The sequence below is a fragment of the Musca autumnalis genome, unplaced genomic scaffold, assembly GCF_047663935.1.
Source record: "Musca autumnalis isolate F117 unplaced genomic scaffold, ASM4766393v1 scaffold_1, whole genome shotgun sequence".
NCBI lineage: Eukaryota > Metazoa > Arthropoda > Insecta > Diptera > Muscidae > Musca > Musca autumnalis.
The window spans coordinates 330,740,294-330,767,811 of NW_027411644.1; the positions used below are offsets into that span (position 1 = coordinate 330,740,294).

Consider the following 27,518-nt stretch of genomic DNA (forward strand, 5'->3'; position numbering starts at 1 on the left):
CCCCTTACTTGTCTCTTCCAAAATACATATAGGTATAGGACATTTAGTTGCAAATCTTTCCTGCATAATTCCATCCATTACTGGGTCTATTTTTAAATATACATTTTCATTTAAATATATTTACGAGTCTCCTAGACACTACTTAAGTACGCTTATCTAATCCGTGATGATTAAACATATAATAGTTCTTAAGTACCGTTAAGAAAGGGAATAGGCGGGTTTTTACGATTGGACCACAAGACGATTGATTACATTAACAGAACTTTATTGCTTAATTTGTTTAATTTTTAATTATTAATAAATATTTCAAACATTTGTGAGCCCATGTTTGAATTTTTTTTTAAGATACGAAAAAAAGTCCTGACCATATTATTATTGGGTGACTCAGATTCTTTTTTATTAGTTTGAGTAACACGAACTTTTTTTTTGACAGTCATAATGGTAGGGAGCAAGAGTGTTACGAGCACATATCATTCGACAAACAACTGAGCTTTGTCGTAAATGTTATAAATATTCCTTTATGCGAGTTGTGACACAAGGTTCCCTCTCTTTTACAACCGTTATTTTAACGGTGTGTTTGTGCCTAGTCCAATGTTGCGTGTGTATGTGAGTGAGCCTGTTTGAATTGCTGAAGAAGTGACATAACGACGTTCGTTTTTGCCATGAACTGCACGAAATTGTGGAGAACTAAGAATCCTTGAAAGACAAAGCAAGTGCTCAGAGAATACCAAAAATAACGAATGAACAACGAAGCAGGACAAAGTTAACAACAAACAGTTGCAAAAAGGATACTAAATTATATTTCCTCTACAACAATAAAAACAGAAACCCCAAGCACACAAGAAACCTTACAAGGGTCTGAACAATTTGTTGTATTATTTTTGTTGTTATTTTTAAACTTGAGACGAAAACCAATACTTGGCCCATCAACTACTACCCTACCAACCAACCGAGGTGAAAAGGCCAAATCAATCGATTTTGTTTTTACCACTTTCTTAATTTTTTATTTCAGTTTTGTTCTAAAAACAAATCTGGGTTGTTTTGACATTGCCCCGAATTGCCCTATACTTTGTATCAGGGTGGTGGGGGTATAAGGGGTTCGAGTGTTTGTAATAATACCTTTCGTTTGAAAAAGCCAAAAACGCAAAAAAGGAAACAACAAATCGAAAAGGCCCATTGACCACAGAAACGAAGCAATAAAAGTCATAAGTTGTGGACGTCATATTCGTTTTGGATAGTAATTTTGTTGATGTTTTCGCCCAGCTATTTACATAGAGCATAGCGTGCAATTAATTTCATTCGACAAACAACTTATATAATAAAACAACTCATAGTTTGGTCGTTCTTGGTCGGATAGGCCAAATTTTCCTGCAAATTTAAATATCGATAATTGTTTTCTATTTTACATTACTTTTTATTCTTCTTGTCCCAACAGCAGAAGCAGCAGTGTTAAAGCGTGTATCGAAATAAACTTGAACCCCCAGAAAAATTAAACTTTAAAAATACGAAAGCCAAACAAAGTAAAAACAAAAGAATACAAATTTCTAAAAAAAAACAAAGGAATTTAATATCCTTTTGTGTTTTTTGTTCAAAATCGACAAAGGTCTCAGAAAAAGAGAGCAAGAGAATTCAATACCCCTTTAATTCTACGAAATAAAAAAAAACGGTTTAGCGCGGGAGACACCATTCAATTGAACTTTCGTTGAAGACAAAAAAAAAAACAAAACAAAAAAAACGTAAAAAGGACAATCCACCAACCATAACCTAAATCGAATTTGCACACAAGTGGTGTTGTTCGTGTCGTCGTTGTTGCTATTGTCGCAGTAGCCGTCGTCGTCCTTCTGTCGGTGTTGGTGTGTCGCCACGGTTCTTGGTCTGTTCGCCGTATAATGTTTGTTCACAAGCGTAGTGGTGCTCGTGGTGACGGAGGTGGTGGTGCATTGCCACTAAATTTGCAAAGGATGTTTGCGTTATGCGGTCTGCTGTTGCTGGTGCCCCAAATGGCGTCGTCATCGATATTGTCCAAGTTGAGCGAGGACCCCGATTTATCACAGGTAAGTGCAACCTGAACTATGCCAATCAAATTAAATGAATACACACAAAAGCGTACAAAGAAACAAACAAACACACATATGACGTTCAGAAAAAAAAACAAATCTAGCTTATACCGAAACATAGACCATGGAAACAGACTAAAGAAAAGTTTATTTATGGCAATGAAAGTGGGATTTGGTGTTCAGCATTACATGTTTAAATATAATTTAAAAATAATTTTTGATTAAATATGGACGAACCTAATTCGTTGTGCCGAAAGTAAATTCTTCATCATTAAATATATTTTTTTTTACAAATTTAGTTTTTGAGATTTTGTATTTTAACGTCCTCCTTCATTTTATTGACCTCCACAGCAGCTGATACCGTATATAATTTACATAATCAAGATAAACACCGGGTGTTTTTAACTGGGGATTTTAGTAATGAGCTTCATAAAAAATAACAATATTTTCTATAGATGTGGCATTGCAAGCAACACCCACCAATAAGGGCGTGGAGTATTTTGTAAATTTAATAGTGGTGCCGAGTGTTGTTTTTTTAAAATTATTTATTCCTCCAATAAAGTTTTGGTTCCAAGAAACATATTAAGTTTGCCAGAAATTGTTTCATATGAAACCTGTTTGAAATTTTAAATATGTACTTTAGTCGTAAAACAGGCGCACTGCAAGGTCTTTATGCTTCAGTAAGGGTGCATTGTTATCACGGTACATTTTCAAGATGGAAAAGGAGCCAATTTCAGTGCTTAATATTTTCTTCTAAGATGTAACACATCAAAAAGAAGAAGAAGATTAGATATGTTTTGCACATATTAAATATCGACCCATAAAATCGGCCCACTGCCAAAGGGGATTATGTAGCACTTTTTGGTTGCCATGAATACTTACCAACCAACCTTTTGGTAACAAGAGAATGTCGCACGAAATAATGTCTATATTACATCATATGCTTTTTCACATGTATAACATCAGCTGGTCTGTATATTAGTATACCAAAAGTGACTACATACATGTGAAAAAGCATATGGTGTAATATAGCCATTAGTAGTTAGAAGCGACCGCAAAAAGCCTATGAATAGGAATTGTAATATTTTTATACCCTCAGCCTTTAGGCTATGAAGGGTATATACACTTTCATACGGGCAAAATGTGCCTCATCGAAATAATGGTTTTAGACCCCAAGTATGTTTGGACGAAATGTGTTTCAGACAATTTGGAGTCGATTGAGCAATGTCCGTCCGTCTGTCTGTCTGTCTGTCTGGCTGGCTGGAGCGCACGATAACTCTCGAAGGGATGAACCGATTCGGTTCAAATTTTGCCTTTCGTAATATTTTGTCCAAACTTAGTTTAAGTTCGAAGATGAGCTATATCGGTCCACTCCTTCCGGTACCTCCCCCACAAAAGTTCGAAAATGTTCGGAAAATTTGTACGCACGATAACTCTTGAAGGGTGTAACCGATTTGGTCCATACTTTGCCCATCGTGGAGCGTGTACCAGACTTAGATCAGGTTTTAATATGGACTCAATCGGTCCACTCCGTCGGGTACCTCCCACACAAAATTTCGGAAAAGTTCAGTTTAGGAACATCTCTCGAATCGCTTTGATTTTTGCTTTAGCAACTTGTATTCACTGCCCTCCATACGACGGTATAAGTTTCATCAGGGGCAAGTCCATACTTCCTGAGAAAATAGCCTGAAAGTTGCAAAAAACCCCTATGACACCGAGTGAGGAGGTTGGAGGGCAAAATAACTCTCGAACAGGTCTGTCGATTCGGTCCAAAGTTTGGCCTTAGTAATATTTGTCCAAACATAGTTTAAGTTCGAAGATAAGCCATATCGGTCCACTCCTTCAGGTACCTCCCCCAAAAAAGTTCAAAAATGTTCGGAAAATTTGTTCATACGGTAACTCTTGAAGGTAGTGGTCGAATCGGTCCATACTTTACACATCCTAATATATCTACTAGATATAGATCAGGTTCAAATATGGACTATATTTGTCCACTCCATCCGGTACATCCCACACACAATTTCGGATAAGTTCACTTTAAGACCTGCTATCGAATCACTTTGATTTTTGTTGAAGCAACTTGCATTCGCTGCCTCAATTACGATGGGCAAGTCCATACTTCTTGAGCAAACATCCCGAAGGGTACAAAAACCCCCTATGGCACAATATGTAGTGGCTGGAAATCCACTTCCATAATGGTCAATGTAGATCCATCCCATTTAGTATCTCCTCCGCAAAACTTTTGATATCTAATCCTAATGAACATTTTTGTCGCTTCAAATTCCCAAATTTTTTAAAAACCCCTAAATACATACGTTTTTTGGGGAAAAATTTTACAATATATACATGCTGAGGGTATATCTCTGTCGGCAAAGCCGACTGATACTTTTTTACTTGTTTGTACATTTTTAGCGAATTTATATATAATTTTACCATGGTCTGTGGTGTGTTTTTAATGTTCTCCTTCGCTTCTGGTGTTCACTATAATAATATTAAATTCCTGGATCTGAGTCTCTTAGAATAAACAGTAATTTGTTTACATTACTTTGTAATGACACAATCTGATATTACAAACTGACACAAGTGGTTTGAACGGGCAATTTGTGCCAAAAAGTAACTGTGATAAACTTTAGACATTTCTTGGCATTTATTCTTTTTTACTTATCCGTTGAAGAATACAAATATCCCAGTGTCACATGTAATATACCCCAGCGGTCTGTTCCTCCAATAAGTTGGAATCTTTTGTATTGATCACAATTGGAATTCAACATATCTTAATCAAATGCTGTCAACATTTTTCTATACAAAGAACTCTCATCCGCCTGAAAAGGCAGCTGGGGATTACAAAGGTCAATACATGATCTCCAAACAATTTTTGAATAGAGAGATTGTTTTTGACATCTTTCCGCAATGTCTGTTTTTGATGACGGTTGCTTAAAACTGTAACAGCTAAATGTGTTTTAGCCAAATCAGCAAATATTGGTTTCAAGTGTTAATACAAAATCCCGGGTGTGCAAAAACTACCACCAATCAAGTCAGTTAGCCAGACAGACAGCCAAGCACAACCTGCCACCAAGCCCTCAAACCGAGTCTTTGTCTTTGTCATTGATGTTATGTTTTCAAGAAAATGAACTATTTCCCAACCGACAAATCGATGGACAGATAGCAAAACTGCAGAATATGAATGAAAGAAGGCAGTAGTGACTTTTTGTTAGGTATCAGACTTAGAAGTATTAGGTTACCAAGACCATTATGGATGGTTGTTCTGTATTGTTGTTGGTTTTTGCAATTCTTAGACCATTGCCAGATCTAAGAACAGCAACAAATATGGATTGAATAGAAGAAAATGCAATGCATAGAAATGGAAAACATGATACTTCTTCTATACAATACACCGACGACATGTTATGCCACATAACAATGGATACTTTGGAAATTATTTCGAAATTCCACCTGAATTGGAAAAGAAAGAACATAGCAAAAAAAAATGTAACAGAATATAATCTTACATGTTAATAGAGAGAGATAGAAAATATTCCATTCTTTTATGTCAGCCATTCATTCTCTTTTCGATGTCTTTCATTCATTCATTGCAAAGAATTTCAGTTAACGAAATCGAAACCTTTTAAGCAAACCTATTGCGGCGGACATACAACGCATTCTAGCGGAACAGCAGATAAGTTAAGAAATTATGGCCAAGTATGTAATCGACCGACCGACCATATGTTGTAGCCAGGTGACAGTAAGCATGGAGAGGGGGGTGGTATAAAAAAGACACCTGAAACTGATATTTATAGATTGAAGTCTTCTGGGAGGGGGAAAAGGATATTTGAGTATTTTTTAAGGCCAACTAACATTTGGTAAAAATGTTGCCACCCACCACCAACCAACCATTCACAGGAGTTTCATTCATAGTTTCGTAATAAAAATGACATATAATTATAATAGGGAATTTAAAACACACAAACGATATCATGAGTTAACAAAAAAAAACTCTGATATAATATTAATGGTAAATGGAGTTATTTTGGGGGTGATATGTTTATTTTCTGAACTAACTTTTTCGGGTGTGCTAAATAACAAACAGCCTATTTCGACAAATGTATGTGCAGGAGGTGTAATCTATTTGATGTTGTAATTGCATTAAAATGTGCATAGACAGCCATGTAGTCTATTCCACAATGGCAGATAATCTTGGGGGCCACAAAAATGGTGGAACTACTAAATCACCGGTAAAACTGAACCATATGAAACCGATAAAACTTTGAAAACACATTTACCATGGTTATAAAACACGTAGAATACATTTGCAGCTTCAAATAAATTTTGTTTGGTTTTGCATTTTTTCGGTTGATTTTTTAGTTAACGATCTCCCAGAAGTCCCAAACGAGAGTTAAGATCAGGGGATTGGGCAGGCCAATGGAGAACTTTTGCCGAATTGTGTTGGAACCACTCTTTAACAACTTTCGATGCATATTTTGGCTTGTTATCTTCCTGAAATGTCCATATGAGTGACATCTTTTCTTCAGCAAAGGGCAACATCACGTCTTTTAATACGTTACGATGCTTGAAACGATCCATAATTCCATCAATTTTATGAATTAGTCCAATCCCTTGCCCCGAGAAACAATCCCAGACGATTATGTTGCCGCCTCCATGTTTTATAGTGCCTTTCCAATTTTTACGATTTAATCGTTGCCCATTTGGCCTACACCTTATGCTTTAAATTAAACTTAAATTCATCAGAAAACAGCACAGTCCTCCATTTTTGGACACTCCAGTTCAGATGGGTTTTGGTGAATTCAAGTCTGACTTTTTCATGTTTTGACGATATGAAAAGTTTTTTTTTGCTGGTCGTCAACTGAATAAACCGGCCTTTACCGTTCTTCTGTGAATCGTTATTTTGCTAATTTTTAAATCTAAGCAATTTTGTATTTGGCCAGATGATGCTGTGGGATCATTATGGAGGAATATGAACAATATCGACTAATGTTTTGGTATAGCCCCCCTTATAACGGTAGCTCCCGATTTTCGGTATTTTGAGGATTGGAGGGTTTTTTAGTTATGTCCACTTTTATTTGCAACTTAAAATGTTTTTGATTTTTTTTTTATAAAATTCTGAATTCCTTAGGCTTGTGCTTTTTTAATAATAAAGATATGTGTAAATAAATGAAATATGCACATTTTTTCTATCAATTTTGGTGGGGTTCCTTTTTTAGCCATAACAATGAACTGGTATCCTTAAAAAGTACTATAGGTCTATCTCGTTTCCTTTGTATGTTACACACGAATGCACAAAGACACAATGTGGTGCAGGGTATAAATAGAATCAGTAGCACTGTCTCCTATCGCCTTTGGGTACTTACGGAAAATAGTTTTCGTTTTATTAAGTCAATAAAACTCTTACTATTTACTTTTTCTGAAATTAGGGAGTCCTTAGACGGTAATATTTCTGTACTTTCTTCTTCAATGAAATTCGATTTATCTAAATATTATTAATTCATATTAGAAATCTCTTGAAAAAATACAATAATAATTTATTTACACTCCTTAAATTCGGGTGTATATAGGTATGTAATATTATGTCATATTCAAACGCATCATTCAATGTAATTCTCAACTGCCACAAGCATACGCTGTCATATTCTGCGACAGCAAAGTTTTAGTTAATATCTCAAAACAGGTGTGCACAGCATATAACACAAGGTTATAAACTGTGAATTTGTCCTTTCGTGCCTTCGTGGCATACGTCAATAGTTGGATTTGCTCTTTGACATTTACTGTATTCAATGCAACTTGCCACGGCAACCTTGAAATGTAACTTAGACAAACAAACAAACAATTCTTATCAATGCAGCTGCTGTAATTGATAACGCAGCTTACTGGAATATTTTAATATTTATTTGTATATATATTCCACTTATTTGGAACATTTCAATTGAAATAAGCTTGTGGTTGGTTTATTTTTTGTTAGTTTAAAATTATCGATTTAAGTCAGCAACATAAAGGTCAAGGTTTTTCATCTGCGGCTTTTAAACAGTCATTCATTGACGCAAACAGGTAGGCATGCAACTACCTTCCAACAACAATACGAGTAATTCCCAAGGATTTGAGTGTGTATTCATCATGCTATCGTATGTGTCTGTGCAGTATAATAACCCCTTTTTACTTTTCTCCTTTTCAAAAGCAAATGAGTTAATGTTTTCGTTCTATGCTTTCACGAACATTTATGCAATGTTATACACTTCTCATATTCCCTTTTGCCTTTGGCCCAACATTTTCAGTTATGCATTGTTGCCATTCTCTGTACCTTTTTATGTAATGCAACCTGTAAACATTCCGCATTGTTTTGTAACGAAGAACTTTTTCTTCCAGTGGCAGAATAAAACAGCCCAGATAACAATTGAGAGAAAAAAAGAAATTGCTTTACAAAACATTATGTGTGTCATTTTTCTGTTGCTTCGTACTCTTCTCAAGTTTCATTTTTATTCTTCCATTATTGGTTTTAGCGTTTATGGTTATTAGTATCTTTAATACAAGAGGCCTCCCACTGATGTGAATATCTTTGTATCCGTAACTATTGAAAAGATTTTAATGGGATCATACTGGGATGATTTAAATTCCATGTAGGTATATACAATTTTTATCTTCGACTAGTTACACTGGTTACAGTGTAAAATCTTATAATTTGCCTTTTCAACAATTCAAAAACAAACAAAAAATGATTTGAATAACTATTTAATGGAAGTTGAATTTATTATCTTTCCAAATCAATTTAGTCCTGAAAATAAGTAAATAATTACTAATGTCTTGCCAATGACAATGTCAACTCATAGCCTTCTCCCTACTGTCTGTGGCATTTTGAGATTTTTTCCATTCCAAGGATGCACCAGACGTAATTTGTGTACTTCAATGGTTTCAATGAGTGTTTGTGAGATTAAATACTTATCCACTCATGCCATGTATTAACGTCGGCATGCCTTGTATGTATATCGTGTGAAAGAGAATATGTAAATATTTGTATGGTACGCTGTAATTCAAGACAGGAATGGTAAACGGGAATATTTTGTTGAGTATGTGGGCTTTTGCGGAAGGAAGGTTTTTGTATAAAGCCAAATTGAAGGAAGACCATGAAGAAGAAGAGAAGATGATCAAAGTAAATCTCTCGAATGGAATGTGCTAAGCAAACAAACATCTATGTTTATACTTCATCACATGCTCTTGAACAAAATTAAATCAATTTATAATGAAATTGGATTTAATATGATACAAGTTCTATTTCAATGTAGGTGGCATCCAGAGGAATATATTTAATGTCATTTTTGAGAGAAGACCTATTATGCTGAATTGTGATTTATCACTAAAGATTTTACTAAATTTACTTTGGTTTTGAAATTTGTTTTATATTTGACGGCTTCAAGCTGTCTTGCACACCTTTACAATAATTCAATAGCACAAACCAAGGCAAATTTATATAAGGTATATGCATGAATTATAACAACTAACAAATTAACAAAAACAACATTGTTGTTATTGAAAATTAATTGTCAAAGAAAATTTGAATAATAGGGTCGTTCCAAATTTTTTTTTCAGGAAAAACATAAATACATTTTAGAAATCCTCTAAAATAGAACAAATTTGAATCAAAATGTTAATATAACGCATTCAGAACTCTCGTAGGTAATTTTTATTACACGTTTAGGATGAAAACAAGTAAAAAAGTGTCAGTCGGCTTTGCCGACAGATATATACCCTCAGCTAATGTGAAGTGAAACTTTCACCTACGGACAGATCGAATGTACTTAAGGTGCCTGCAGAATTTTATGGCCCTTTTTGGACCTTTGAACTTGCCGACAAAAAAGTGGATTAGGAATTAACTGCAGGGGGACCGATGTGACCCATTTTAAAAATTAAACTAAAATTTGACAAAATATTAGGAGATCCAAAGTTTGGACCAAATTGGTTGGCCCATTCAGGTGATATCGTCCTAGCATTTTAGTTAAATTTTTTAAATATTGGGGAGAAGTACCGGAAGTTGTGGACCGGTATTGCCATGAAACTAAGTTTGAATATAATATGACGAAGACCAAATGTTGGAACAAATCGGTTAAACAGTTCTGGTGGATATATTAGGATGTGCAAAGTATAGATTACATCGGTCACTCCCTTTAAGAGTTATCGTGGGCACAAATTTTCCGAACATTTTTGAAGTTTTGTGGGGGAGGTAACTGTAGGAGGGGACCGATATGGCTTATCTTCGACTTTAAACTAAGTTTGCACAAAATTTTACGAAGGCCACATTTTGTACCGAATCGGCATTAGATTTATCTTGCGCTCCAACCACTACACAAGGTGTCATAAGGGTTTTTGGCACCTTTCAGGCTATTTGCTCAGGAAGTGTGGACTTGCCCCTGATGAAACTTGTACCGTCGTATGGCGGACAGTGAATACAAGTTGGTACAACAAAAATTAAACCGATTCGAGAGCAGGTCCTAAACTGAACTTTTCCGAAATTTTGTGTGGGAGGTACCCGAAGGGGTGGACCGATTGAGTCCATATTGGAACCTCAGTTAAGTCTGGTCGAAATTTCACGATGTACAAAGTATGCGCCAAATTGGTTACTCCCTTCAAGAGTTATCGTGCGCACAAATTTTCCGAACATTTTCGAACTTTTGTGGGGGAGGTGCCGAAAGGAGTGGACCGATATAACCCATCTTCGAACTTAAACTAAGTTTGGACAGAATATTACTCCTTTCGAGAATTATTGTGCGCTCCAGCCAGCCAGACAGACAGACGGACGGACATTGCTAAATCAACTCCAAATTGTCTGAAACACATTTCGTCCAAACATACTTGGGGTCTAAAACCATTATTTCGATGAGGCACATTTTGCCCGTATGAAAGTGCATATACCCTCGTAAGCATAAATGCTGAGGGTATAATCAGTATTTTATGGTAGCAAATTTCGAAGTTTCAAATTTCATGAGTAGACCCTTACAAAAAAGTAAGAATACAGCTGATTGTCACTTTTACCTTATATAAATGTGCCTTGGCACAAACATTAAATATATGTAAGTAAAAAGTATGCTTCCATAAAGCAGGTTTTAGGCTCCCCTGTAAACATATCGTTTATTACTGTTGTTGTTGTAGCAGCATACAAGGATAGGTTTGATGCTGGATTGGCAGCCGCTGGCCGAAACACTATGTTTTCGGGCCACGTTTTGGTATAGGTCCCATATAACGGTTCCGTTTTAAGATATTTTGAGGCTTTTAGCTCCATTTTTGGATCGAATTAGGATCCCAATTTTTTGGAGGATCCCAATGACCAAGACGCTTATCTACTAAAAATAGCTCCCGATTTATAGTATTTTGAGGCTTTTAACTACTGAAATTTGACATTTGAGGTTTCCAATGGCCAAAATACTTCTTCACTAAAAATTGTTACGATAGATCCACGTTTTGGTATAGCCCCCATATAAGTATTTTGACGTTTTTAGCTACATTTTCAGACCGAATTAACTATAACTTGTCATTTAGGGTTCACAGTGATCAAGAATCTTCTCCAACTAAAATTATAGACATAGGTCCACGTTTTCTTGTAGCCCCCATATAACGGTACCAACCAACCGATCAGAGTATTTCATGATGGAGGATATAAAAAAGTTCAGCCCGGCCGAACTTACCTCTTTTTTACTTGTTCAATACTTAAATGGAATAAAAGTTATTATAGCCAATAATAGGCAAAAAGTCATTCATTCATAGTATTAAAAAAAAAACAATTTTAAGAAAGAAAGGTCAAAAAGTCATAACCCTAGTAATGTCAGGGATGGGGAATTCAATGCCGAATATGAAACACATATACGACTACCAACGATCTTAAACAATTGCAGAATTCATTGAAAATCTACTAAATTAATTTAAAGCGGCCCACCTATTAGGTCATCTAGTCAGATCAGCTACATTTTTTATCAAACTATATTGCCGTAATTTGAAATCAAACAAAAATATTAAAATACTTTTTCGACTCTTATTTTTTGAAAATGTATTTTGAAAAAATGTTTTGAATATTTTTGTGTTAGTATTTACTTAATCACTTTTTTTGTACTCCCACCTTTCTGAAGTTGCAAATAACGTCATAGTGACTAAAGGAAGTAGAGTGTGGTGTTATAACCACATAACATATAACGAACCGTCAGTCAGTGAGTTGTTGAGGTCGGTTTGAAAATTCCGTTTTGTATTCTCGCATATTTTTCACCAATGACTTAATGTAAACACAAAATATATTGGCCAGAGTTAAGGGGGAAGGGAAGCCTGATGGTGTTAAAGATGACTGGGGAAAAACATACCATAGAAATGCTCTCTCTTTCTCCCGTAGCAAACACTTCACTGAGTGAGTGTGTATGCGTACAAATATTTACCAATGCTCAGGTTACCATAACATTTTTTCAATTGTGCGAGTGCTCCCAGACCTTATGTCAACCAACCATTGAAACACCCTCACAGAAATGTAACAAAACCGAACTGAATTTTTTCCTTACCTGTCCATAGGCAAGCGAATGAATGAATACAACACACAGAAATAGCCCATCCATGTAGTCTATTTGAAATGTAGCAACATCATCACCCATACCATACGTTAGTTTAGGCCATAAAATAGTCGTACATTTGTGTAATTAGAATAACGGCTGATGTTTAACATAAGGCACGAGGTCAAAAGCGGAAGTTATTGTTGGCGTGTGTTGGCTTTATTTTGGCATGAGTAGGTTTGATTAATGCATGGTAGGGGAAGAAACATGATGACATTTGCAGTGTTAATTTGGAAAATACATATACAATATTTGGTAAACAACCAGGACAATGCGGCTTTGTATCCTACGGAATTAGAATCTAGGTAAAAACTTAAAAAATAGTCCTGGAACACCACTATTATCAGGCACGGATTATATTTGTAGAAAAGCTTTAACATAAGGTAAAGTTTACATTGGAAATCAATATAATGACGAGATCGAACATTTTTCACATTATCAATACACGATACATTTTTAAGACAAAGTAATAGATCTATGTGAGCTTCCAGTAAATATACCACTACTGACGTTAAAGTGAATACACGATTGATCCAATTATTAGCTTTTTGTTTATAAAAGAATAATAATGAGTAATTATTTAAAATGTTTAGTATTATGTTGGGCGAATTATAAGAAGAATAATTAAAAAAATATATTTTTGAAGATACGAAGTTATCCATCAAATGTTATAACAAAAAATACATGTGCATACATTTTATAGATGCCTATTGCTTTGAATTTGAACCTAATCCCAACTTTTGGGATTTTCTCCAACCCTCGTAAACATATGGCCACCGGAAAACAAATAGCGAAAGAGAGAGTGTAAAAGTTTACGGAACTTTTGCTTCCAAACAATGGAACAGCGTTCAGCTCTGTTAATTCTCAAAAAAGATTATTCAAATGTTGAAAAAAGAACATAAAAGCAAAACATAATATCCAAAAGTGTGATGGGCTCAAATGGTATTTTTAACGTTAAACTCGTTTCAATTGTATTAAAATTTTCAATACAATTTGTCTAATCACCGTAAATATGTATATCAAATAAAAGTAATAAAAGTATGACAGTGAATTTTCCACAACAAAAAAACCTTATAGCATTTGTTGTGTACAATTCCAATTATCAACGACCGAGCAGAATAAGAATAGCCACAAAATATCATCAACATCATCATCGTCGCGATGAAGAACGTGGGCATCGCAGTTGTGTTTTTTTTTGTCACCATGATTGACCTTTTAAATTGTTATTCGTTCATTGTCAACAGCAGCAGAAGCTGCAGTAGTAGCGTTATTTTACTTACTATGACCTAACTTCCTGTGTAGTTGACATTACAAATTATGATCACTGGGCAAATTTTCACAGACGATCAGCGTAATGATGATTGTCATGATCAACATCATTATCATTCGGAATAACTGAGGCACACTGGTTTTACTTTTCCAACAGCAGATTTATAGCAGCAATAATCATCTCTATCTACTTTATCATTGTTTACAATCAACAAATACGAGTTTTAACGGTTTAGGCATTAAGCCGATTTTCTCCACCTCCCCAAACAAATTACGGATGAAAACAAAACAATAAATAAATGACGTCACTTTGGAAAAACAAAACATAAATACGCATTTGAATCTGTGTTTGAAATAAAACCAAGCCACTCATAATTTTATTGGTCGAAATGTGTTTGAGTATTCCAAAGGCATTATCAACATTCAAATGGATTTGAGCGCATTTAGCCACTCAACGGGTGGTTAGGCTGCACCATTGTCAACATTATCAGCATCAGTCAGCATCATCGTCATCTGAGCTCTTCTGTCACTCTCTGGGTGGTGACAACATTAGAACGTCTTTCGTAAACAAAAACACACAGACGAGTGTCTACTAAATTAATCTCATAAATATAAACGACAAGGGAACAGAGATTAAATTAATAATTTGTTACACCTTTTATGAAACAATTTTCAAATTCAAACGAGATAAATAATCATTAAAGTTACCTTTTGAACACTTTCCCCCGTTCCCCACCAAAACGGTTGATAAATTTGTAAATGGTATCAACATATTTCCATTTTATTCCTTCCATTTGAGATGGAATCTTGGAATAATAATTTGTTCTTTTGAAACGTTTCCATAGAATGTCATTTACCCTAAATGATAAGGAAAATTCGACAGAAAAATAAAATCAGTTTTGTCTCATTGGTTTCGTTTAAAGATTAAGAAAGTCCAGCAAATGAAAGTGACCTGAAATATATAAAGCATTGACTTGTTTTTATGTTTTCGAACCTATTGTCATTCAGAATTTAATATTTATTTTACATAAAAAAACAAGTATGAAAGTAGCAGTCAGCTTTGCCGACAGAGCTTTACCCTCAGCTTCGAACCTAAAGTAAAGAAGTAAACACAATACTTCTGACGTCTATAGGGGTTTTTTAGTTTTTTTTTTTACCAATTTCATAGGAAGTATGGACCGTCGTATAAAAATAATTTTTTTCCAAAAAATTCATAACGATCCGAAACGAGGAATTAACTGTACTTTTTTCAAATTTTGTGTGGGAGGAACATGAAGGAGTATACCTATCATCGAAATGCAAGACAATTTGCCGCATCAGATTTTAAGAAAATTGTTGCTAAAAACTATCTTTATATTTGTTTAATTGTTAAAACTAAATTTTTTTTAATTGGTAGAAGAGGATGTTTTTTAATTTAAAAAAATAGATGGGGTCCTGGTGATACATAGTTGTATAACTACAAATGTTATATAATGGTCAGTCCAATGATTTTTTGACAGGTTAAATGGCACTTCCTAGATTCCGATTCTAGATTCCAAAATGTAGCTTATGCCGATAGAGTTATATGGGGGCTATATCAAAAGCGAATACCTATGTTCACAATTTTTGGTGGAGAAAAGTTTGACCACCGAGAACTTATAATATCAAAATTCAGTTAATTTGGTCTGAAAATGTAGCTTAAATACTCAAAATACTGAAAATCTGGAGGTACTGTTATATGGGTCATATACTCAAACGGTAAAGTTAATTGACCCTGTTCCAAATTACAGCTACATAAATTGGTAGGAAAGTGTGGCTTAAATCTTCACAGAAAATCGGGAAGTATCGCTATATGGGGCTATACGAAAATATTCACCGATATTGTTCATACTCAGTCCATTATTACTCACAGACACAAGTTGAGTTTGTGCAACAAAATTTCAAAAACATATCTCAATTCGTTGGCAAGTTATTAATTTCACGCCACTAGATCGATGATTTCGACCTTTGTGAGATGGGACACATTGCTACAACAACTACAAATTATCTGAAACGGATTTCGCCCAGACATTCTTGGGATATAAAACCATTATTTTGAAGAGGCACAATTTTGATCGTATCAAAGTGTATATGAGGGAAAGTCGAAAAAATTTAACATTGATGAAGCCAAGGTTTGCACTATTATAATACGCGCGCTATTCACGCGTATCACAAAATATGACCATAGTTGGACCAAATTAATTGTTTTTGATCGAAGCTCAAAAATTTGGCTAAAAAGGTTAATTTGCGCGGAACCTATGACCGCGTAAATGGATAAAAATAGGTAAAAACACGTTGAAGCAAACGAGTTTTTTTACATTGTTGTTCGATTGCCGGTAAAACCGTTTAAAGAAAAAAATAAAATAAAGTAAAACCGTTAAAATACAAAATGAAGATTATCCTTTTAATATATCACTTTTCAAAATTTCCACTGCATCCACCTTTTATGGATGCTGACATTTTGAAGCCAGATTTTAGCTGTTTTTTGTATTTTTTATTTAACAAAGACGCGCATTCGGCTTTTTCTAAGAAGCATTAATAGTATTAAAGTACTCGCGATTACGCACAATTTGAAATGTATATTGACTATGTAGCCCAAACAGCATCACAGTAATCCACCGCCAAAGGCCAAAATTTAGTGCGATATTTTTTCGAAAAATCCTATTTTTTGGGTACAGTATTTTCAATATCCTTTTGATTGTGCTGGGACCCCAAGATATTTTAGTTTTTTGACGGTCCGGATCGTATAAATCATAGATCGTGAAAATCCATCCACTAGAACGGCGAAAACAGCAACTGCAAAAACCGAAAAATGTGCGAAAAATGTTTTTGAAAATATCGCGGATTTGATCGCGTTTTCTGTGGATCGTTTCCTTGTCAATGAAGAAACTGGCTCGTCACTCGCGTTTTTGCGAAAACAGCGGTTTAAAAGATTTAGTGGCATGGGAGCTGTATCCGATTTATCCCAAAAATAGTGTGTGATGCTACATTCACGGTTCTTGATGGATTTTATCGAAATAGGTTTAGATCGATGTGTTTTATTATGGATGATAGTTAAATCGGATGCGCATAAAAAGTGTATGCACTTTGTGGAAATTATAAGCGTTATGCCGTTTTTTGCAGGCGATGCTACATCTTAACCGCCAAAGTAAATCCTGGCAAACGTGTACAAATTAAAAGATAAGAATTCGCAGTATTGACAAACCGCATGCGCATCAAGTGATTTTGAGGAATTTCGCAATTTACACACATTTCAAAATGAACATTACCCGATACTGTTTTATTTGAAGATTATACCCCATTCAAAGGAACCCAAAATGTATTTGAACGTTGCCCATATCTTCCGCTAGATGTTAGCGTGTACTCGAGAAGTAAATATAATAACAAATTTGATTTTTTTTGCGTGAAATTTAACTGAAATAGGAGAATAACTCCGACCTAATTTTACTACATTTTCTTCAACTAACTCACAAAATAAATTTGAAAAAATATTTTCCCTTACAAAAATTTTAAAAATTCCGTCAATATAGATCACTGTGTTTCGATTAGGGCTTGGCAAAAACACGCGTCTGAGTGATGGATTCTCTCTCGTTACGAAATAACACAATTGTAAGAACATTTTCCGTTAGTTTAAAAACTTTCTCAGGCTAGAATTTATTTTATGAAGAAAAAAAGACAAAACCAAGCCTCAAAATACACTTTGAATTTTTATTTTATGAATTTAAAAAAAGTCGATGACAATGATTTAGGAAGACGTCATCAATTTATTCATGTGCAAGCCAGTAAGACGATGCTCTGTCATCCCCCCGGTGCTGCTGTGTGCAACTGTACACCCCCATCATCATTAACAACGATGACATGCGACAATAAAACTGCAACTAAACGGGCAGCAGCGACACAAGCAGTAGCCGATCACCATCAAGCTGTAGTGGGTTTGACTTTAAATGCTATGCACAGTAGTGGGACAAAATTCGATCATGGAACTAGTAGTGATAATGGTGAAGAAGCAACGATGATGATGATCATGATGCTGCGGCTGCTGTTGATGCACTCGTTTGTTCAATTAAATTTAATTAAGATTAAAGCTGTTTTTCAGTTTCTCTTTTGTGTATCTTTAGGCGGCATTAAGTGACGACCTTTATGACCACCAACCAATGATGTTGTGCCCGAGGGATTGAGAGCGGCATGCATTTTGGAATACAAGAGTGGACTATTTCAAATGCAATGTCCCCATCAGATAAAATATGCTTGTTTATGGATCACATCCATTAGCCAGTCAGTCACATTCATTTAGTCAATTCTATTTTCTTTCATCGTTCTATGTGCAAGATCTAACACTTCTGTCCGATATACAAGAGGCAACTGTTTGTTTACGTCTGCATTGGTGGATCGAACGAAGTAGGGGGAGTATGATTAGAAACCAAGCTGCTGTAATGGAACGAAACGTCGACACAGTTTTCAAGACATTCATTTCATTAAATTCAAATAAAATTATGCTTTCTATGCAAGCTGAAATGGTCTCAATTAATGTATGCGTCTTATAAAAATGTGATACAGCCAGCCCCCTCCCCGCAATTAGGCACGCACTCATTTAGTTCTAATATAAAATTTATTTTCTGGAGTTTTATTAATTGCCAGTTTTAGACACAAGACTTGTGCATTGCCGCTGAAGCAATTAAGTTTGTATTTAAATTACTAATTAGATGTTAAATTTCATAATTTCCTATATGATGCGGTATTAGGCCTTTAATGTCAGTCGCTACACTGCCGTCTCCACCTCCTCACTAATTTCATTTAAGAAAGTTGATTCTTTCCATTTCAAAAGATGAAGTTATAGTTGAATTTTTATAGTTTCCAATTATAGCTTCTTTTGGGACCGACCACATACGCAAACACACATACACAGTGTATGGTTTGTGGTTGCTGTTTGCATTCGCATTTGATCCCTAAGGGATCTTTGAAAAGATTGATGTGTGGTTAATGTAAATTCAAGTTGGGGATTTTTGCTTAATTGCATTTAATTGTGTCATTTGTATTGTCACGACCGGAATACAGGAAACGCCCAGAAATTTATATTTATGGAGTATTAAATTTCGATATACACAGGGAGCATAAGAATACTACCCATATTAATATATTTGTATATTCTACTCCGCAGCTTTTCCTATCATTAACATTACCTAAAAAAGGTTCCTACTATTCCAAAATATAAAGACCTAAATCTGCATAGTCTTTCATTGTTTTTTTTTTTTTTTTTTTTGGAATTTATGCTTATTCGATTAATATTTCAGTCGTTTCCAATTTAAAAATATTTTTATTTATTGTTTCTACTTAAATAATTACAAAAAGTTCTTACCTTAATATCAAAAAGTTACTAAAAAAACTAGGCAATAATGTTATATGTCCTTCCTTTACATTTTTTATGAATTACTAGCATCTGCAAGGACATACATATGTACGTAAGAATACAAACAAGGACATAATAATGCACATAATATGACCTCTAGTAGCTACAGAATTCCTTCGAAGTTAAAAATAACTCCCAGGGTTGCTTAAGTGAAGCTGTGACAATTGTTGCCTTGCAGAAAGTCTACGGGGTTCGTTCAATGCCAAAGTAATGTGACCTTTACATAATGCAGACAAATGTAGGCGACATAAATGTGGAGATTAAAACAAGGCAAATAATAAAACAAATGCGAAAAAAAGTTTTTATTTAAAATGTGGAAAAGAAAAGAAAACGTAACAATATTTGAACTCAATAACAAATAAGGACAGCAATTAAGGCCTTGGCACATAAGAAGCATGACATTCTTGCTGAAGTCATATCTGATAAAAGACTAAAGACCAAGTTCGACCTAATAAAAAGATTTCAGAATCACATTTGAATTAGGTCGAACGAGGTCTTTAGTCATTTACCAGATAGGACTTAAGCAAGAATGTCATGCTTCTTATGTGTCGAGGCCTTTACACTTACATTTTTTTTTCATAATTGCTTGAGGATAACATTAGCAAACCTCACCTGTATTTTGTTGCTAAAGGTTCTGCCGTGATTTCTATGGCCCATAACGTGAAGCCGTTCATCCATACTGAATAAGTCCAATATTCAAATTTTGGGTCTGAAGCTATATAAAATCGTGGATAAATGCCTTATTTGTTCTAAAAAGTCAACAATCTTTCGAAATGATAAATAGCAGGAAGACTGGTTTGCGACAAAAGACATTGAAATGAGGACTGTTCAAAATCTGAACCTACATAGGGACGTTTTATACTTTTAGTAGTTTATGGCTCAATCAATACCGAAAACTTCGGAACTGGTCTAGAAATATTTTTGTAATTTTTGGTGGTTTTAAAAAATCGATGTCGGATTTTTTTATGCGGCACCCCCCTAAAGTGTTTAGTTTTGTTAGATTTTAAGATTGCCAAAGTTTGAGTACAATCGGAATATGTTACCACGTGCCACTGGGGCTTGAAAGTTTCCATGGGCCCTATATAGCTAATATTAAAATCTGAACCGAATTTCAACAATTTTTGTAGGATTACTTGTTTAGCCACAAAAATGAACTGGTAAATTATTTCATCGATTGGACCATAAATGTGGTATGTACAGAAATTTCGTGAAAATTAGCCGTTGGCTACATATAAATTACTACGAAAACTTGGAGGCCCCAGTGGCGCGTGGTAACATATTCCGATTGTACTCAAACGTTGGGAATCTTAAAATGTAACAAAACTAAACACTTTAGGGGGTGCCGCATAAAAAATCCATCGATTTTTCCCTTTGGGTTAAAACCAGTCTATCCTTCAGCCTTTAGGCTAAAGAGGGTAAATACACTTTGATACGACAAAAAATTTGCCTCATGGAAATAATCGTTTAAGACCCCAAGTATGTTTGGACGGAATCTGTTTCTGTTAGGAGTCGATTGAGAAATGTCCGTACGCCTGTCTGTCTGGCTAGTGCGCATGAGAACTCTCGAACGAAGCAACCGATCGGGTCCAATATTTGGCATTCGTAAACGGTATTCAATTTGGAAGATGGCCATATCGGTCCACTCCTTGGGTACCTCCCCCACAAAAGTTCAAAAATGTTCGCTAAAATGGTGCGCACGATAACTCTCGAAGGGAGTAACTTTGCATATTAATTTCAGGAATAGATCGCGTTCGAATATGGACCACATCGGTCCACTCCTCCGCGTACCTCCCACACAAAATTCGGAAAAATGAAATTAAAGAGCTCCGAGGGCAAGTCCATACTTCTTGAGATAATGACCTAAAAGCTACAAGAAACTCATACGACACAAACTAAAATGGCAAATCCGCAAGATAACTTTTGCGCATCGTATTATTTGATCAGGTAATGTATCAGGTTGGAATATGTACTATATCGTCCTTCGGATAACTCCCACAGCTTATCATGGATCGTTTTAAAATTTTTCCAAACAGTTCTTCTTGCGGACCATGTTACGGAGGCGCATTTTTTCGTCGGGAATCTTGTTTTAATTATTGACAACATGTTGTGTTTGCGATACTAGTTACAAATGTATATTTAATTTTTTTTTTTCGTTGTCAAAAATACCCTATAGATGTCAAACATATTATGTTTACTTCTTTTCTTTAGGTCCGAGGCTGAGGTTATACATATATCTGTCGGCACAGCTGACTGATACTTTCTTACTTGTTTGTTCATGTTCGGCTTTAGATATTGCAAGTTCTGAACTTTGAGCTTAACAAGCATTTCCCAGTTGCCAAATTTTCTACTTATGAAATTGTTCGTAACCCAAACTAATTAATGGTCTGTCTCACTAAGACGATTCGAATTTTGTTTTTGAAAAATAATTGATTCAATTTTGTTTTCAATCTTTTGTTTGATTTGATTGATCTTGTGTTCTATAGCAACAGGAGTTTTGTTGGAAATGCGAATGTATTTGAATTCGAATCGTCTGAGAGAAACTGGCCATTACTCACAGTTTTGAATTTGGCAGTCATTAATGTGATTTGATTTTAGAATCATTTAAGAGTTTAGTTTTTCACATTTAGTACTGATCATATATAGCTACAATAAATGCCGTTGAATATTTGAAATTATGTTTAAATTAACTGTATCAAATTTGATCCTGAGGATTTCAATATGTATTTGGGAAATTGTAATAAATATATGTATAAAAGCATACAGAAAAATAAAGAAGACAATAATCCAGAATATTTTACTTAATTTATCGAATGTGGATACGTATGAGACATTCATGGACATTGTCCCTTTTATTTAATACATCATTTTATGAAAATAATAAGTTAATACCTATACAAATGATGGTCTTACATACATCTTTTCCACGTAGGGTACGGTACACACACTATTTCTTATGCTATACTAAATGTGTATTATATATGTGTTTAGTTATCAGTAGTCTAGTCGAATGTCTACGTTTAGTTCAATTTTTTTTTAATTTAAGAGATTTTGTTTCTATTGTTTTGTATTCATTCATCTATGTACGTTTGTATATCATTATCCTTGGCAAGCATTCATTGACACGCTCCCTTTTATTCTTATTTTTTATTAGTTTGTCATTGTTATCGTGTAAATTATGTTTCATTTTCCATGCTTCTCAATTTTTTCGTTTGAATCAAAACCATTATCACAGCATACCAACCAGCCAGCAATCCAACAGTCAACCAATCGATCGTTCAGTCAACCAAGTTAACAAATTCAACTCAAAACCACTCTCTGTATTTAGACAAACAATCCAACCAAACAACAATAACAATAAAAACAGTGCATTACACACAATAAAAGTTCAACAACACACCTAAAACCATTTCTTCTTGTTCTTCAGTTACGTCTTTTCGTTTCGTTAGTTCCATTAAGAAACCAAAGAAATGGTCTTATGTTTTGGCCTTGATAACAAAAAATGAAAACAAAAAACCAAGATTTTTTGGCTGTTTAAAAATCGTGTTTTATGGCCTTTTCTACTTACAGACTGCATCACTAAGGAAACTAATGCCTGTTAGGGTAAGATATCCTCAACAACAAAACAAACAAAAAACCAACAAAATTATCTATTAAAGCAACCAACCTTAAAAACAACCAACCCAAAAGTCTAGTTAATGTTCCTACAACCCTAGTATGTACAGCCAACCATTCCTCCACCAGGCCCAGTGCCGCCCGCCCGCTATGTAAATATTGCGGCAAGTTGTCTTAGTTTGTGTTTTATCTTATGTTCTTGTTTCCTTTTTTGGCGTTTATTCCTTTTTTGTTGCTTTACTTTGTTGATTTTCTCCAACTCCTCCTCCTCGTTTTGTTGAGGAAATTTATCAGATAATCAAAGAAATGCATTTTCGTTTTTCCTTTTGGCCGCCAATGTTAGCCATGACTTGACGGACATGTCAACAATTTGGAATGCATTAGAGTGCATTTATCAAATGTTGATAATTCGAATTACTCCATATCCTTTACAAAGTAAATACTCAATCCATTACTTATTTCCCTTTTTGTTGTTGTTGGTTTTTAGTTTCATTTGATTATCCTTTTCCATTTTTATTTTATTTGAGTCCTTTAAAGGTTTGGCTTGTGTTATCAAAGAATTCGTTTCATTACGTTGTTTTGTTTTGTTGTGTTGTATCTTAGAGACCCTAGCAAGGGTTGTTTGCATATAGTGTTGTTGTTGTTGTCGTTACAGTTATAGTTTTTTTGTTCATACTAGAATAGTGAGTTTGTGGTTAATTTTTAATAAATTTTTAAAATTTCAAACCAAATAAAGATTAATGTGCTAATGTTGTAACACACAAATACTATACCCAAAACACACACACACATGTACGAGTACATCATGCCCAGGACTTGGAACCACCCTCTTAAGAATATTGACATCGTATTTTACCTCCACCCATAATTTTAAATTCGATTTATGAGAGTTAATAGCTGATTTTGACATATACCCATGTAGAAGGGACTCAAATGTACTTTTCAATAATGTGGCACTGTAAACCCATAATACGAGGCACGAGACATGCACACACACACACATGTCAAACATTGACAGTAGTCTATAAAATACTAGTTAATGTTGGTATGTATGCATGTATGCATAATGTAGTATGTATGTATGTACATTGTGGGTAATTAAAAATACATAACTTTTTAAGACAACCATTTTTTCTCCAACTACCTATAGAATTTAACCATGTTTAAGTGTCCTTTGAAATTATACCACCACATAGAGGTAGCAGTACTTTTTACCGGTCCCATGTTTTAGTAAAAAATAATTAAGTATTTATGTGAAATATTTTGGGTAATAAATATGCATAAAAGATTACTACCAGATACCACAAAGGAAGCAGGTGTAACATAAGCTTGAAGGAGGTGCGTGTATGCCTCCACCAAAAAACTTTCATAAACAATACAAAATGACACGAACTCTGAATAGCAGATGTTTGAATTTTTTGAACATATTACTCCTTTATTTCCCATATATCTGCCAAGGCGGATTATTTCAGATATGAAATATTTAATTACGCTAGAAAATAATCGATCAGCTCTAGTTGATATGATTTGTTCAGATTGTTACTCAATGAAAAAATAAAATAACTCTGAACACACGTCTAAAAAATGAAAATGATATTGGTGACGAGCTAGAAAAATTCGTTCATTCTATTCAGCATGCCTGTTGGCATAGCACTTCGGGAAACATGGCACAAGAGATTGAAATGAAGAAAATAAGAATATGTCTGATTATCTCAAGAATATCTCTACATCAAAAGAAAATAACTATATATATTTTTTTCTTTTACCTTATTAAGGCGAAGGTCATTTTAAAGTGATATTTTAATTAATTCTCTTTCGAGTTGAACTGTTTAGACCTTAGAGGTACATTGAAAAATTAGGAATCCACCGAAGTCCCACACATTTAACCATTATGCTACGTTTCACGGTTGGTTAAATCCGATCATCAGGCATATTACAATATCTTCTCATCTACGGTCATCAATTTTGATAGCCTATTTACTAGTATAAAGCCTAAGTTCTTTCAGAAAATATCGAAGGTTTTAGAATCTATAAGGTTCTGACAAACCAACAAACATTTGTCTATTACACAGTGCAACATTTTTAAGGTGATCTTGTGCAAACAATTCCGACTGAGGATTTTTGGAAAGTACAGACCCAAACGACAAGAAACCCTAGTTGGGTTTTGTTGTGTCAGATCCAGCTCGGATTTTATGTCTATTACACTGTGCAACATTTTTAAGGTGATCTTGTGCAAACAATTCCGACTGAGGATTTTTGGAAAGTACAGACCCAAACGACAAGAAACCCTAGTTGGTTTTTGTTGTGTTAGATCCAGCTCGGATTTTATGGCCCCATCTAAACATGGTTAAATATTGAGTTTTTAAAGAAATTCGGGGCTATATCTCTGAAATCAATGCGAATATTCCTATGAGCTCTGAAGCAAATTTGTAGATAAGGACAAGAATAAAATATTTGGTGAAATAATGAACTCGAAAAACTACATTTATTGCCTCAAATTTCAAAATATATGCAAAAATTCCACAATTTTTATACATTTCGCACCGTATCTCCAAAACCGTAAATTATTTCTGAATATTTTCTTTTGGAAAAATATTCCCCGGAATGTAATACACAACTCTTCAGAACATATCATTGTTGTAAAATGCCTCTATGCCGTTGTATTCAGTACATTTTTCAACGACGATTTAATAAAAATGTCAATAATGTAGTGAAATCCGAAATGCGAGAATAAACTGTTGGTGTGAACTGTGTTTGAAATACGTGTTGTAAAATATATGATTCAAAATACCGCTGAAACAACATGAAGTAAGAATTTTAGAGTTTCAGAATGTTCTAAAGAATTGTTGAGAACTTTATTTGGAAGATTTTTGCAAAAGGTTACTTGGTTCAACTCCCAATAGTTTAGCCGATACTGACCAGAATTTCAGCAATTATGTAAAATTGTCTATATTTTATAGATTTTGATGCCCTAGGTGGAGTTTTTCTTATGTGGTTTTTTCACAAGATAAGTTCTACTAGTTTAGGGCTGCAATATTGCTAAAGACAGCAAGGCCTAATTCCAATTCGTTTCTGAGATAAAGACCTGATAAATGCAAAAAAGTGTAGATTTAGCCCGGATTAGATGAGGCCATAAAATCCGAACTGGATCTGACAGGACAGAACCCTACTAGGGTTTTTGTAGTCTAAATATGTACTATCAAAAAGTGCATACTAGAAGTTGTTTGCATTTTCAGTGTTGCATAGTGTTATGGTGTTAAAACCCAGTAACTCAAACAAACATACATAAACTCAGGTTTGTAAATCATGGACAATAATATAACGTTATAATAATGTTTAGACCTTAGAGGTACATTGAAAAACTAGGAATCCACCGAAGTCCGACACATTCAACCATTATGCTACGTTTTACGGGTGGTTAAATCCGATCATCAGGCATATTACAATATCTTCGCATCTACGGTTATCAATTTTGATAACATATTTACTAGTATAAAGCTTAAATTCTTTCAAAAAATATCGACGGTTTTAGAATCTAAAAGGTTCTGACAAACCAACAAACATTTGTCTATTATGTTATTGTGTTAAAACCCAGTGACTCAAACACACATAAACTCAAGTTTGTAAATCATGGATAATAATATAACGTCAGCGGTACACCTTCACTTAATTATCTTAGCTTTCATGCTAACGTCTTTATTCTCACGTTAAACAGCTCCCATAAAATTACCGCAAAAATACTTTCTTCGTTCGCAGGATGAAGTCAAGCTAAACAAAAAGTGTAAAGTGTAATGAGTCATTAAACGAGGCAGTTAATGCACTCGCTTTAAACCTATTTTTGTCTTAACGATCTCCAGACATTCACACGCACACCAACACCATATAAATCTGCTAAAGAAAAAACGGCTAAAAGAAAAGGTAAAGCAAAGCAAAAAACCATGTGGAGGGTTGTATAACTGTGGACAGGAACTTTTTTAAGACCATTGCCCTCACTTAATTATTGAGGACGGACGTGTTCTATGACAAAACATAGTTAGATACACAAAAAGTAGTGTGTGCAAAGGCAATAGTACAACCACCCACACATGTGACATATAGATGTATGTATGTATGCATGCTTGACTAGCATGTATTCACACATGATACAAAAAATGGCATTGTCGTAAGTCATGACACTATTTCCTGCTCATGAACCAACTGACGAACGACGAACACATTCGCTACATTTGTCCACTTAGACAGTCTTTAAAAAAAAATAGTAAAAAAAAAAAAAAAACAAGAAACAATTGCATGATGAAAAGCGAAAAGGTGGTAACAACATATGGTAAGGTGGTAAGACAGGACATTGGGAAATGTGAAGGAGGCGGAGGACACCAATCAAACAAACATTTGTGCACATATGAATGAAAACGACCAGACCAGGTGAAAGATTGATCGACAGCACGTCGACCATGCGACGTGATGGTTGGACACATTCACCAACAAAAAAGGATGTGTGTCTGCGCGTACGTGTGGTTAACAATGCCCTCAAAAAGGTAAATATTTGCTAAGGGTTGGAAATTAGTTAAA

At 34.7% G+C, this 27,518-nt stretch overlaps 1 protein-coding gene across 38 annotated transcripts in view; it reads left to right on the forward strand.

The window, feature by feature from the left end:
- Positions 1 to 27,518, forward strand: part of Fas1 (fasciclin 1 Fas1 domain-containing) — a 69,510-nt gene that overhangs the window by 1,046 nt on the left and 40,946 nt on the right. For 20 of the 38 annotated variants that reach the window (XM_073962925.1, XM_073962928.1, XM_073962929.1 and 17 more), the window contains exon 2: positions 1,436 to 2,054. In XM_073962925.1, coding sequence (XP_073819026.1) covers positions 1,890 to 2,054 — 165 coding nt within the window. In that variant the 5' untranslated portion in view covers positions 1,436 to 1,889. Of the gene's footprint in view, positions 1 to 1,435; positions 2,055 to 22,904; positions 22,938 to 27,518 lie in introns of all 38 variants that reach the window. The other 18 variants (XM_073962926.1, XM_073962930.1, XM_073962942.1 and 15 more) reach the window with 2 other exon arrangements.